The 14,639-nt window shown below is 37.3% G+C and overlaps 1 protein-coding gene across 4 annotated transcripts in view; it reads left to right on the top strand.

The window, feature by feature from the left end:
- The first annotated feature begins 1,048 nt into the window (after positions 1 to 1,048).
- The window catches only part of PGS1 (Phosphatidylglycerophosphate synthase 1), a 39,608-nt gene continuing 26,017 nt past the window's right edge, over positions 1,049 to 14,639 (top strand). Inside the window, exons 1-2 of one of the 4 annotated variants that reach the window (XM_081732135.1) lie at positions 1,049 to 1,305; positions 9,467 to 9,625. In XM_081732135.1, coding sequence (XP_081588261.1) covers positions 9,618 to 9,625 — 8 coding nt within the window. In that variant the 5' untranslated portion in view covers positions 1,049 to 1,305; positions 9,467 to 9,617. Of the gene's footprint in view, positions 1,306 to 1,352; positions 1,512 to 9,466; positions 9,626 to 14,639 lie in introns of those variants that run through there. The other 3 variants (XM_081732134.1, XM_081732137.1, XM_081732136.1) reach the window with 3 other exon arrangements.

Raw genomic sequence — 14,639 nt, 5'->3', positions numbered from 1 at the left:
GTTGCATTTATGTACCTGGCTCAGTTTCGCACTGATAGTCATTTGTTTTTATGTCGTCACTTGGGACATATATCTATCATGTTCGAGGTACTTCCTCCAGGTGCATACTTTTTCAGATACTTATGACACATAATTGATATCTCCAACGACGCACGAATGACAGTCAGCTGTTTGCATTTGCTCATGCGTAGTAACATGCAACGGTTTCTCGCGCTTTCTCCAATTTCTGTCCTTTTAGCACACAATCGCTTAGAAAAAAGAAGCAACAAATGCATCAAATTTGGGAGATGAATTTAGAAGAAAATAACATAACTGATGAATAAAAATTAAGATGTATCTTTCATACGTATGTGAGGCCCACGTACTTCTTTTTTACTTTCTAAAAGTATATTTTAGACTTACCTTAAGCAAATTACGCGAAATGGCGATTTAATATATTTTTGGGGAGAAATTTTTACTTGTGGTATGGGGAAGAACATACCTAGAACTAGGTAAGTTCCCCAGGCACATGTCAGGCATGTACCTAGGGGCGGACATAGACTGTGACTAGACTATCACTTGCCAGCCATGTGATTTCTCTCTCATAATTACATAAGGAACATACTGAGCACATTCCCATGTACCTGGGGAACATGATAAGCATATGCCTGCAATGTAATTGTGCTGTTAGGGGTAGTATTGCCCAGCGGAAATGTTGTGGAGGGCAATAAGAAGGAAATTAATAAAATAATTATAATTGTTCAACAGTTATTTCGAATGATGTGCCTAAATTTGACCTGTACGGAGACATATTAAGTTACATCGTATTCCCAATGTTTCGGATCAAGTTAGACAGTTTAATTCGTATGCATATTCCGTGTCATTGGAGGCACAGTCATGCAGCACATTTTTCCTACCGAAGTGAAACAGTGCTCGCATGTCAGCTTATTTATATACATTATTAGAACTAGGGTCCAAGATGGAACCTTGAGGAACTCCAAATTATAATTTTGGATACATTTCAATACTTATAGTATTATATGTTAGCATCCTGGAGATTCTTAATGCAAGAAACAATGTTATAGAACTCACTAGTGTTTATTTTGGAAATCTAAAAATGTGCCAACTTTATCAAAGGTTTATTTATTCAGTGCTTTTCTACAGTACAATCTAATCAAGAGTCACATATTGGGAGAAGACCTCCAATATGGAGATCAAGTAACCTCAAGGAGAGTTCTGTATATAGGAACTTATCTACTGCTGTGAGAGCATGGCAGTCATACAATTGGGAAAGTTGCAACCAGGTTTAAGAATATTCCTTAAAAGGTATGTGAAACATATCTGATGAATTTTCGTTTGGTAGATAACAGTTAATTTGTTTAATGATTAATGCGTGTAATAAGGTTTAAATCATAGAGTTCATAATAGTAGTGAAACGAACGATTATTTCTAAGTGTCGTCTGCTGGACGAGTTCAGAACGCAAGATTCGTGCAAGGTTGATGATGCTTGTAAGATAATTTTTGAATGCCAGGTATTTCTATATGTTACTGATTAATTGATTATTTTCTCATCCATATAGGATAGTAATGGGGAAGTTATGTCCTGTTTATATGTGAAATGTGTGTGGTTATCTTGGCTGTAATTGCACGATCATTGGCGGTATACGGATAATACATTGAAAGTGTGACATGACCCAATGTGTTGTGTGTAGTTGTTTCTGCTTATGTTTAGTTGAAGGGGACCAGCCTATTTTTCGAAAAAAAAAAAAAAAAAAGTTTTGATTTCTGTAATTTTTGGGTAAGAGTGCAGTTTGAACAGAACAAGTAATTTTGGGTATCTTTTAGTTTCTCCCCCAATCGAGCAAATGTAAGATCTCCAGTATTACTTATTCCACAAACTATAGCTGCGCGAGCGAAGGGGTTAGAAGTCCCGCAGGGCTCGTTTTAGTATTGGTCCCTATGAATGTTCTGCTCAAAGTGCACTTATGCCAGTTTTTGTTACTATTAGGTTAGGTTAGGTTAGGACTAACTACTTGCTTTAGTGTATTCATATTCGCTTGTGTTCGCGGATGTAGTATACGTAAAGCCGCGTCAGTTCCCGAAGGAGCTGGACGCTCATACTTTCAGGGATTATTCATTGAGTATCTACGAACTTACCAAGGGGGTAACAAACGACTTTGATTTACTTATCGACTAATATGAAAATAAAACAGAACGTACCTGTACTTCATATCTGCATGTGTAGTGCCCTTGTACTTTATTTATGACTATGTGTGTGTAAGGAAGGGGGGAATTAAACGCATATCGCATGTCTTGTGCACATGGATACTTCTTACTATTGCACTACGTAGAAAATTTATGGTATTTCATGTAGAAGTGGTAATAGTACACAGAAGAAACGCAGATCACGACGTTCTCATGTATACTATTACCGTGTTCGCTTCCGGTAACTACATATACGTTGTCTTTACAGTATTCCGCATTTCTCATTTCTATAATCTGGACTTCTATACAATTATTAAATGATACACAAATCAGAGCACTTATTGTGAAGTTGGTCGTCCGCCTAGTTTTTGGTTAAAAGCGTAATGAGTGGTTCCTTTCTGTACCAAAATTTAATATTTAATTCACAGTATTGCCGAGCGAGAGTTAGCGACTGAAGGTGAGTTAGGGCTCCGCAGGACACATTGTTTTCTGTCTTTATTATAGCTAAATGGGAAGGGGGACCTGTGTTCTACAACCTTGCCGTCATGTTGGTTGTTACTTACCGTTACATTGAAAAGTGTAACTTTCTCCACGATTTTTTAGTTATTTACTTACCGCATTTTCTACAATTTATTTTTAGATTTATTAAGCTATGACATCTACTTATTTTTAATAGATTTTCGTGATTATCACTATCCATGTTTAAAAACAAATGCTCATTACATTCCGATAATTCTACTATGAAGTAACTTTGCGCCAAGTAGTTTCCTGCACTTGCCAAGTAGTTCCATGTTTAGAACCGTTTACATGAGAAAATAAACACAACTTTCGTTCTCGTTATACATTAGCAAGCACAGAAACAAGCAAATTCTTCATTTCTTCCCGGTAAATTTTCAAAATTTTATTAGAAATGGACGACCAACTTTGTAACTTAACCCAGTTTCTCCCCCAAAATAGTAGGTTGTGTCCTTGGCTCACTTGGTAGTGATTTTTGTTCGAAATACAATGTGAACGTATGGAATAAACACTAGTAGATAAAGCACCAACCAGTTGTGCTAGGTGGCCACTAAAAAGCACGAATGCTATCTAACCGAGTCAAGGCAGGGAAAAGCTGTTGGCTTCGCGTGGTATTGCGGAGTGCGTCCGAAGGGAGCAGGCGCGTCTGCGATGGTGGGTATACGCATAAGCGAGGGTATTGAAAAGAAGTAGGTTTTGGTAATTATACTTGTTTCAATAGCACTCGTCATGGTTTTATTCTAGTAATGCTCGTATTGTAAACTTAAAATACAGCTTCTGTAAACTGTGCAGAATTATACTACCGCCGGTGGAAAATAGCATCTAATAGAGTCATCTTTCATATGCACTTAATTATTTTATCCGTCGTAAAGCACTTGTAGTGGTTTTTACGCTAGTAACCCTACATTTATAAACCTAAAATACAGCTGTATTACTTTGTATTTCTGTCGCTTGCAGAAAAAATTGATGTCTTTTCATGCAAAATATTCAATTTTACCTGTAAATCTTCCAAAATGTGGTTCGCCAAAGCTACTCCAACACAAAATCACATTCATACCGTACGTAAGAAGTCGAAGAAGGAATATTAGATTTAATACCACGTAGTATTTTTTAATGTAGGAGATCCAGGTTCAATTCCTGGCGTCACGTGGTTCACTTGCAGTTGACGGCGTTAAGCTATAGGTTCACGTCTCATAGCCTTGTTTCTGAAAGGAATGCTTAATCTCGAATCAAGCAACCAACACTAATATAAGGCACAATTTATCATAGTGAAAACAAAACGTGTAGATTAATAATACGGCGAGATTTTAATTGATATTCACAGATAGAGTCAGGTAATTCACAAAGGAAAGATAATGTTTAAAGAACTTATTATCTAGGCGGAAAGTATATAAGTGATCAGTGAATGTAGAAACAGCGCTAAAAATGAGGTTCGTAGTTGTAATGGAAAGTTAGCTTGAAGTGACCGCTTAGCATTGATGCGTGCTTTCCTCACTTTTCTTTCTTTAAGCGCATACTCAGCGTCGCTAACGGACCTACTCTCAACGGAGTCAACCGTGCTAGTGTTCTCCAGCTTCGCCCTGCCCTGAACTAGAGTGGATACAATACTAGCTTATAATGACCACTTTGTTTAGATTGGAGAGTGTTTATCTCACGAGTGAATGATTTAATTAAAAAGTACATACATTATTCATGACATATATAATTATATAAGAGTACATTTATGGGATATATACAAGATTTACAGACATGAATCTGTATATAGAAGATGGGCAGGCGCCAATAAAATAAAGAGTCGAAGACTCATTACGAGATAATTAGCCATTTTAATGTAAACAATTAGTTTTGGAAGCGCATTCTCAACCTTATATCTTTCACGAAGAAATTTGAGTTACCGTTATGTAAATTGGTCCTATGTTTACTCCATGGAAAGGAAGAAAAAAGGCAGTCCCTATATGGTATTTGCCTCCTATATAGAGAAGAATCCATCAGATGTCTCTTTACTCTACAAGCCATCCTCTTACAATCAACTTATCAATATGGTGTAGTTGAACAATATGCAGACCAAGACTTGCAAACTTTGCAAGTACTTAAGAAGAACGTAGGGAACTTATTACGCAGCGGCGTAAACCTTATATTAGTAAGGAAGAAATACACAACTATGCCTTGCTGTGATGTTGGCTGTTTGATTTGAAGTTTACTGTACTTTCAACACAGAGGCTACATGAGAAGTGGACCAACAGGTTAACATGTTATCCGAAGTTCGAACTGGTACCTCCCGTGTCATATATATAGCCACAAGTGAGCCAACGGTGTAGATTTACAATAGGAATTCCACTATAATTTATTTCAGGTATACTACCTTTGTCACAATATCGACTTTTACAAGGTAGTGTACCCTGGTGTAACACATCGATTGTGATGAGATTGCATAGACTTAGAGAACATCGAAAAAGAAGCGACGCGTATTTTTTTATATTGGCCAACAAGCGCATTAAGAGGGTCTAATAGGGGTCAAAATAAGATTATGAGAATATAGCGGCAATGAGAAAAAATATCGAAAAGGTTAAATGTACGAAATGCTACTCATATTCAGTTCGAACGGAATGTAAGGACAAAAAAGTAGTATTTCCAATTCAGGGGGTGTTCGAACTGAATATAAGGGCAAAAAAGTAATATTTCCAGTCCAGCAGGTGTTCGAACTGAATATAAGGACAAAAAAGTAATATTTCCAGTTCGGCAGATGTTTGAACGGAATGTAAGAACAAAAAAAGTAATATTTCCAGTTCGGCAGGTGTTTGAACGGAATGTAAGAACAAAAAAGTAATATTTCCAGTCCAGCAGGTGTTCGAACTGAATATAAGGACAAAAAAGTAATATTTCCAGTTCGGCAGATGTTTGAACGGAATGTAAGAACAAAAAAAGTAATATTTCCAGTTCAGCAGGTGTTCGAACGGAATGTAAGGACAAAAGAGTAATATTTCCAGTTCAGCAGGATGTTCGAACGGAACATCAGGACATGTAAAAATGACACAGGGAACGTGCACATTGTTGTATGAGGGAACCTAGACGCTCCGAATTCGTTTCCCAAAATGCTATATTCTTGGTATGATCAGGACCCAGGGAAAGCTTGCTGAATTGACAATGTCACATTTTCATTTAACATAGTGGCACCTTATCAGTGTGGAGTCCACACAGCAGATGCGATTAAAAATTTAAAAAATCCTCCATTTTAGATTGGAAACCACCTGTTTTAAAAAACTTATACCTCTTTTCATTTTTCATATCTTTACTTACAACAACGGAATTGGTCTATGGCACTGTACTTTTGATACATCCTGTACCGTATAATACATGCCCCTACGTCATATTGTGGGCAATAGTTTTCATCCCTCGTCCTCGTGTCTTTATATAGAACTAACTGAAATACTCATTCTTCGCATAGGGGCTGTATTTGGTAGTCAATTCTGTGGGAGTATCACCATTCATCTCAGTGACCGCGAAAACTATGGATTTGACACTAATATTGGTCATTTTTTATTATTTTTTACATGACTCTTTTACTTTCCGCCCATCGCAGGTGATTTAAGGCAAGTATACAATGGTAGCTGATTTGCAAGTCATCGCTAATGGAAGTGTCATCATTGAACTCAGTGAGCGCGAAAACTATGGATTTGATACTAATATCGGTCATTTTGGATTATTTTTTACATGCCTCGGTAATCTCCCCCCTCCCTCCCCACAGATGGCTCAAGGCCTGCATACAATGGTAGCTAAATTTGCAAGTCATCACTAATGCAAGTGTCACCATTGAACTCATCGACTGCGAAAACTATGGACTTGATACTAATATCGGTCATTTTGGATTATTTTTACATGTCTCGGTATCCTTCCCCCCGGTGTCCCCCGACCCGCAGCCGAATGTGGTGAATGCGATCGGAGTTTCACCATTGATCTCAGCAATCGCAAGAAAACTATGAATTCGACACTATCGGTCACTCTCTACTACTTTTACATATCCAGGTAAACGCCCCCCTCCTTGAGACCCCACCTCGGTTCGAATTTTGAAAACAAAAAAAAAAAAAAAAAAAAGAAAGAAAAGAAAAGAAACCGCTTCGTCTTGGTCTAGGGCTTGGACCAAGGTACCCGTGACCAAAATTTGGTAACTCTCGGTCCACTCGTCTGGTGCCCAGGCCGCACACTGACCGACAGACAGACAAACAAACTCTGTTATATTTATATGAGATTTATCCAACCTCGGCATCTTACAAGGAACCCCTTGAGTGCGAGGTCGCAAGTGCGGTCTCTGGTAAGCCTCATTTGAAAGTGTAATGTAAACAATGATGACAGGAAAAATATTAGCTGATAATGACTCACCATGTGCATAAGGAGGGCGACAAAAAAATACGTGTCCGGGAGCTGCAGAGATCAATCTTCTATAGGATGTATGTATTACACTTCACAAAATGGACATTGTCGACATTCACGAAATGTTCAGAACAGACCATTAACTTCCACCATGAACATCGAATGTAAAATGCGCCACAATGATCACAAACGTTCGAACCATCAAGATCAAAGGCGAACTCCTTGGGAGTTACAAACTGTTTAGGACGTTCAGCTAGGTATCCACTTTTAATGAATGTGTATAGAATTATGTTGGTATAACTGGTGTCAACACATTCCATCAGTTCTCATCTCCTCGTTATAATGTTACGGATCAATGTTACGGGACGCGTATTCAATATTTTAAAATACCAAAACATCTCACCCGAACACCCTGGTTTGTGTAAATATTAACACATATGGTTTCAAGGCTTCTTTGACCCTACCTCTATGCTGTTCAAGCATATAGAACACAACGTATATACATTTCAAAATACACACCTAGTAATGTTTCTCAGTCAATTCGTCGTCCAATATTTCGAGTATGACTTTCAGACACGTCGTCAGGGCCACGCAATGGCTTAAATTTGTAGCCATAAGTTTTTTTTTTTTTTTTTTTTTTCAGAGTAATATTAAATTTTCACTGCTGAAACATAGAAAAAGAATCTAAAGATTGTGTTGTAAAGAAAAAGATTTAAGCCATTGTATGCCCTTGAGGATAAGTGTCTGAATGTTATACTCGAAATATTGGGAAAAAATTGACTGAGGAGCATTATTAGGTGGGTAATTTGAAATGAATTTTCGGCTTTTGAGAATCTCATAACTCGAATAAAATGAAAAACTTTACTTTCCACCTTTTTAAGGTGTGTAGTACAAAATTGTAGTTAAACACTTCTCCATATAGTGACGGTTTTTCAAGAGGTACATTTCTTGAATTTTATCCCATACAAGTTAGAAATGGGGAATGTAATGGTATAATTTTTTATTTTATTCTAGTTACGGGATTCTCATGAGTGAAAAATCCATTTTTCATGTTAGTTGAACAGCGTAGGGGAATACTATTCACTGAGGAAGGAGTTAGAAAAGTCTTGAAATAATTTGTGTGAAAATCAAAAGAAAATTTAAATACTAAATATTAGTAACCTTGTATCTATAAAAAATAGTTAAACTTCTTAAAAGACAGTAGGAGAATTTTTACACGATTTCTGTAAGTAGTGTGATAATAATTTTATCCATGTTTCATCCAATCGTCAATGTTTCAATAACACATCAGAGATTTCTGGAAAAGGAAGAAGTGTGGTGATTTCTCACAATCATCACAATTGTGGAGAATAAAATTCTCTACACTAAATACACTAGTAAGTCTTTCATGAAAAATTTTCTACACACACACACACATACATACGTTAGGCAAGGTCACAAATTCAGTGTAATCTATAAATATAAAAATGACAGTGACTATAACGCACAAAGAGTGAAAAAGTGACTGACTGGACCGGAACTCGAACCCAGGACCTCCGGCATACCGTGCCGATGCGTTAACCAGTACGCCACCCTGTCCGCTTCCCAGAACAATCACTCACTCTCGAGGTCGGTACTCTCCACTCGAACCACATGGGTTGTACCACAGCTCCCTGCTGTGATTGGACAATCCCTGTGTCCGTACATATTGAGCATCTATGACGGCTGTGATTTCACATAAATATTAATGAAAGAGGAAACAGCCGATTATATTAACACACCATATCCTCTATACATATGATTTCAATAACGCACAAAGTGTGAAAGAGTGACGTTTAAATCCAAATTGAACCCCGTAACCTGGAGGAGAGGAAGATACATAAGAATGATCGAAAATAACTAATATTAGTGTCGAATCTATGGTTATCGGAGTCGCTGAGATGAAGAGTGACACTTCTGAATCCGAAGCCGTTTAAATCCAAATTTAGCCCACAGTAGTAATATTTAATTTACTGTTATTTTTACCGAACACATGGCATAAGAAGTTGTGTATTTAAAGTTTTTCATTTTAATGCAGCAAAACGGGTAATCAACGCCAGTATTAATATTAACTCTTAATTTTTCAAAGTGAGGATGAGGCGTATTATGATTAGATTAAGTAATTTTTTATAGTGTTTAATGATTGTTTTCGTTCATAGGAGGCAGGGAACTTACTGTTTGTGTTAAGTTTAATTATAATCATTAAATTAATATATATATATATATATATATATATATATATATATATATATATATATATATATATATATAAGATAGATAGATAGATAGATATATACATACAAGTACTTGCCAAAATTTCTGTTGTTTCGTAATTTGTTTTGCAAGTAATTAAGTTGTCCTTTTCTTGGATAATCCTAAGATGAGAGGATCCACAGTAGTTCTAGCGTAGCAGTCACAGAAGTTACTGAAGAAAGTAGCAGACACTACTAAATGATTTAAAGAAGATAAATTGTTTTACGGATACAGGGTAACAAATATGTATCCTATAGCGTCCATTAGCAAATACAAGAATGTTTAGGTAAGATATCTTTGCCTCTTAAACAATAGTCGCGATAAATTAAATCACTGCGCAAACAAGTAAGCAGTCTCGTTAGTATTTCAATACATAGTGCGCTGTTCCTTTTGTCATAGACTGTGCAGGTGATTCTTTGGTTCCGGTGTTTCACTAGAACGGGAGATTAAGCTGCAAAAAGGCACAAAACTAAAGTAACGATTCTACCTGTAATTACTTTTGTTTTGGCGTTTGGTCTAAGTAAGGAACCAAGCATCTCTGTGCAATGACTGTTTCAACTTTTTTATTTTCAGTTTAGAGGAGAGGGCTCTGGTGAAAGGAATATTTTGTCAGGTAGTGTATGGATGTAAAATAACCACTTACCTGGAATTGTTTACACGTGTTCATGGCAATGGGATTGTGTTAACAATTGCATTAAATGACATGGGATTCATTAACGCATGTTGTGTTTTATATACATATCGTATATATGAAAAAATATCCTATAAATGTCTTGATATTTTTTTCATCTTTTGTCAACATATTCTTGCACGAAAGAAAGAGAAAAGCTCTATGTGGGAAAAGAAATCCTATACAGGATGATTTGTAATTGTACATAGTAAAATGGTTAATCAGATTTCACACTTTGAAATAAACGAAAATGTCTCATATCAAGAAAGGGTTTGGGCGATTTGTTACTAAGATGTTCACAAGGAAATATTAGAAGGACACATTATTCAGTAGTAGGTGGAACCATGTGGTTTAGAAGTAAGTGCAGAGAAAACTAAATGCATGGAAGTTCACTGTGACCGTAATACTGCAAAATATGGATACATTAAAATTTCAAACAATACTTTTGACAAAGTGGATACTTTCAAGTATCTAGGAGAGAATTCATGTAATTATACAGCCCAAAATCTTTTGTCGAAGAATTTGAAGCTGAAAATATATTGTAAAACTGTCCCATATAGGATGTAGGTAGAGCGAGGTAATAAAAAGTGTCCGGAATCGACTCCCACTACCGGCTTTTATTATGAAATTCACTAAAGCAGTATTTACAGAAATATTGCAAAGATGTTCATTCAGGGTGTCTGTCGGTCACAAAAGTCACGAAATTTAGCTTTTGGGTCACTTTTTTTTTTTTTTTTTTTTTTTTTTTTAAATCTGTACAAATAAATGTAAATACAGATTGGAAAATTTTGTTCTATAAAACGTCAAAATTCATCACCAGAAATGTCTATGGTCGGCTTTAGACACTATCAAATCGCAAGCAAACCACACTTCTATCGCATGGATGAAAATTCGGCCTAATTCGCACCCAAATTCGCTCTTGAAAGTGTTATGACATATTATGATTTGGTAAAGAAAAGGTAACGGAAAAGTCACGAAATTTCATTTTGGAATTTTAGTAGAAACCCTGTCTTCTTTATACTTGTGAGGTTAGAAATAGGTAGTCTTTGACCGAGAGGTCGCAGACAGAATCTCCACAAAGCCCCATAACAGGCTAGGTAGGGTGGTGAAGGATTCCCCAAAGCTCCGTGGCAAGCAGTGGGGTGGGGGTAGTGGTTACAGAGCCCCAAAGCACGCTAAGCAATTGGGTGTAGGACTCCCGAAGCAGGCTAAGCCAGGTGAAACGAAAAGCCAAAAGTCCCGAAGCAGACTAGAGGCTTGGGGTTTGGTTACTCCTAATGTTCCGAAGCAAACAATAGGAGGGACACCAGTGAACTGGTACAGATCCGCTATCAGCTGCCGAATTTATAGTTCCCCAAACGGCTGTGGCGCTGCTGCACCGATGTCGTCATCTACTTCGTGGGAGGATCCAGAAGTCTGTTGTCTGCTGGTTGTAGTGGATCCATGTGCTGCATAGTATCTCCACGTAAAACCATGTGGTGATGTTTATAAACATAAGCGTAAAATGTTGTTTGTACACAATACCACGTGGGATATTACAATATTAAACGATAATTATGTGTGTTGTACTTTACGGTTGCGAAACATAGTTGCCTACCTTGAAGGAAGAACGTAGACGGCAAAACCCTAAGAGAATATTCGGACCCAAGAGAGATGCGAATGGGGAATGGCGGAAACTTTATAGCTAGGAACTGCATAATTAATTTATATCGTTTATCTAATATTGTTAGGGTGATTAAGTCTAGGAGGCTGATTTAGCTAGAATGGAAGAAAATAGGAACACTTACGAAGTTTTAACTGGAAACCCGATAATAATAATAATAATAATAAAATAGGAATACCTAGCGCAGATGGAAATACAATATTTAAGATGGATCTGGCAGAAATAGAAATACAAAATAGAAACTGGATCCAGTTGGCTAAGAGTAGATCTCAATGGAGAGCTTTTGTGAAGGCGGCATTGAACGTTCGGGTTTCATAGGCCATAGAGCTAATTAGTTAGGAGGAACAATGACCTAGGTCAGCGTTTCCCAACCTTTTTCAACTCGCGGCACACTACGGGTGTTACTTGGATTCTCGTGGCACACTTTTAGATATTATTTGTAAATATAAAACACAGTGGTATTTTTTCTGTGATTATTGATCTCCATCTTACAGAGAAAAAGGCTCTATCACTGGTTTTTCCCCGTAGTAAATCATTATGCTTATTTTTCATTCTAATTTTAAAATAGAAAACAATTGCAATGAAATATTGGACTCATCTTTTTTAAAAATACGCTTTCTTTTTAAAAACTGCATCCAACCTTTTACTAAGAAGGAAGATCACTAAATAACGAACGAACAAACAAATCTCTCTTACTTTTAAAACACAAATGTAGGTAATTTGTCGAAAGGATTGAATGATATTTTAAATTTTCAAGTTACGAAATAGTCTGCAATAATAAAGAAGCAATGATGGTCATAACAATAATAACCATTTTTTTTTAAACATTAGAAATGTACAGAACAGTAACCTGGTATGAAACTTAAAATTGTAGATTCATAGTAGAGGTTCATAATAATGTGAAATACAAATATACATTTTTCCTTACGTTTTGCAATTTGATTGCTATAAAATTAATGATTTTGTTTCGATTCCTCGCGGCACACCAGCGGCCGCGGCACACCGGTTGGGAAACGCTGACCTAGATAGTCAAACGTTACACAATCAAAGAAGTATTCGTTGCATATGAAACATAACCAATAGTGCCTCTTGAAAGAATGACATTGAAAATATTTACTATTTTATCGCTACAAGCGAAGGAAAGAGAACTTACTAGTACACTGATGGTTTCTACATGTCCAGATATATGCTAGAAGTCTTACCTTCGCTTGTAGCGATAAAATTGTAATGTTTACCGATGTGACTCCCTTGAAGAGCCACCACTGAACGCAACTTATTTAGTTTGGATTTTTATTACAACATTTTTTTTCTGTACAATCCTTGTTCGTTCGAATAACATACTTGATAGTTGACGTACTTTGGAAATCGAGATTTGAGTCTTTTCCTGAAACTTCTAAATGCACTTCCGTAGATAACACTCACTCCCATATACATACGAGGGCAATACTACTACTACTACCACCATTACCACTACTACTACTACTACTTCTCCTCCTTAATTATATTATTATTATTATTAAAAAACCGTTTGCGCATGTGCGAAAAATGGCCAGGAAGAATGATGTCAGTCCTGTGGCGATGTGTGCAGTAGTTCGGTATAGACAGTGAGCACTGGTAACAATTGAAAATGAACGCTCTGGTAGAAAAATCCACCAAATGTGAAGTGCATGCGGTAGGCTACCATTCTATTGTGAAACGTTACAACTCAGACGAGCCATCCAGAACAAGCGTCGGGCATGCTTATTTACAGTGTGATGCTAATTCATGATAATGCTCGCCTACTGGACGTACTCCAAATCTGTTGAAGCATTTCCGCTGGGAATATTTTTCGTCATCCTCCTTATAGCCCAGATTTTGGCGCCGAGCAACTACCACCTCTTGAGGCACATGAGACAGTGGCTTGCGTCGCACCGCTTCGACAATGACAATGCGCTTCATGATGCTGTTAGCAGGTGGTTTCATTCCCAGGCAGGAGTTAAAAAAGGAATGCCAAACCTTGTAAAACGTCATGACAAGTGTTTCAATTTAAATAGTGAATGTGTTGAAAAGTAATGTAATATACTTTTCTAATGTATATAGTAAAAGATCTGTATTTTAGAGTGTATGCCATTGATATCCATATTGCGTTTTTTCTTTTCTTTCTTTTTTTCCGAATAGTTGCCCTGGTATATTATTTGCGTTGACCTTATCAGCTTGCAAAGATCTGTAAGTAACTGCTCATCTTCCATTGAGTATTTTTAGTGTGTCAAATGCGTCTTTACCAGTAACTTTTTTTTTCGTGTTTCCAAGTTATATGATTGAATATTCTAATCTACTTAAGCAGACTTACTAATTCTGATACGTGAAATCGTAGGGGTGCGTCGGAAAGTAAGGATATTGTCTATGTCTGTAGCAGTTTGAGGATGATTAGCATATAAGCGCCTCTGGTGCTGGAAACCCAGGTTTAATTCTAGGTGGGAGCTTATGTGGTTCTGATTCCATGTTAAGCTGTAGGTCCCCGTTTCGTATAGTCTCACTGCTGAAAGGGACCGTAAATCCAGTCGAACTAACCAGTTTCTGTAGCAGTTGTGAGTGGGATTGTGTACAGTTGAAAATATATGATACGAATGTACCTCTACTGTTGTACGAAAGTGAAGCATGGGAGGATTGAACTCTTGACCTCTTTTGAATAAATGTTTCACCACCTAGACCAAGATGCTCCTTTTCCACTAAAATAATGTTTCTGTCCGATCTGTGCCTGTCATTGCCTTGGTAACGAAGCGGACCAGTCCTTGTGTTGATATGGTACCTTTTTTGTGTTTGAATGTAGACTCTGCTGAGGCACTCGATTGTACAAGGTCTGTATGATAAGTAATGAGACTCGCCGCGCCGCGGCGCGCGTGTCGCTGGAGCGGGTTTGTCGGTGATGGAGGATGTAGGGGGGGGTCCGAGCAAAGCAACGCACCGCGCGTCAGTTGGCTCCGAGCC

Source organism: Thermobia domestica, chromosome 11, assembly GCF_964235325.1.
Source record: "Thermobia domestica chromosome 11, izTheDome1.hap1.1, whole genome shotgun sequence".
NCBI lineage: Eukaryota > Metazoa > Arthropoda > Insecta > Zygentoma > Lepismatidae > Thermobia > Thermobia domestica.
Note: the sequence above shows the minus strand (reverse complement) of the source record. Positions and strands in the feature narration are given on the sequence as shown.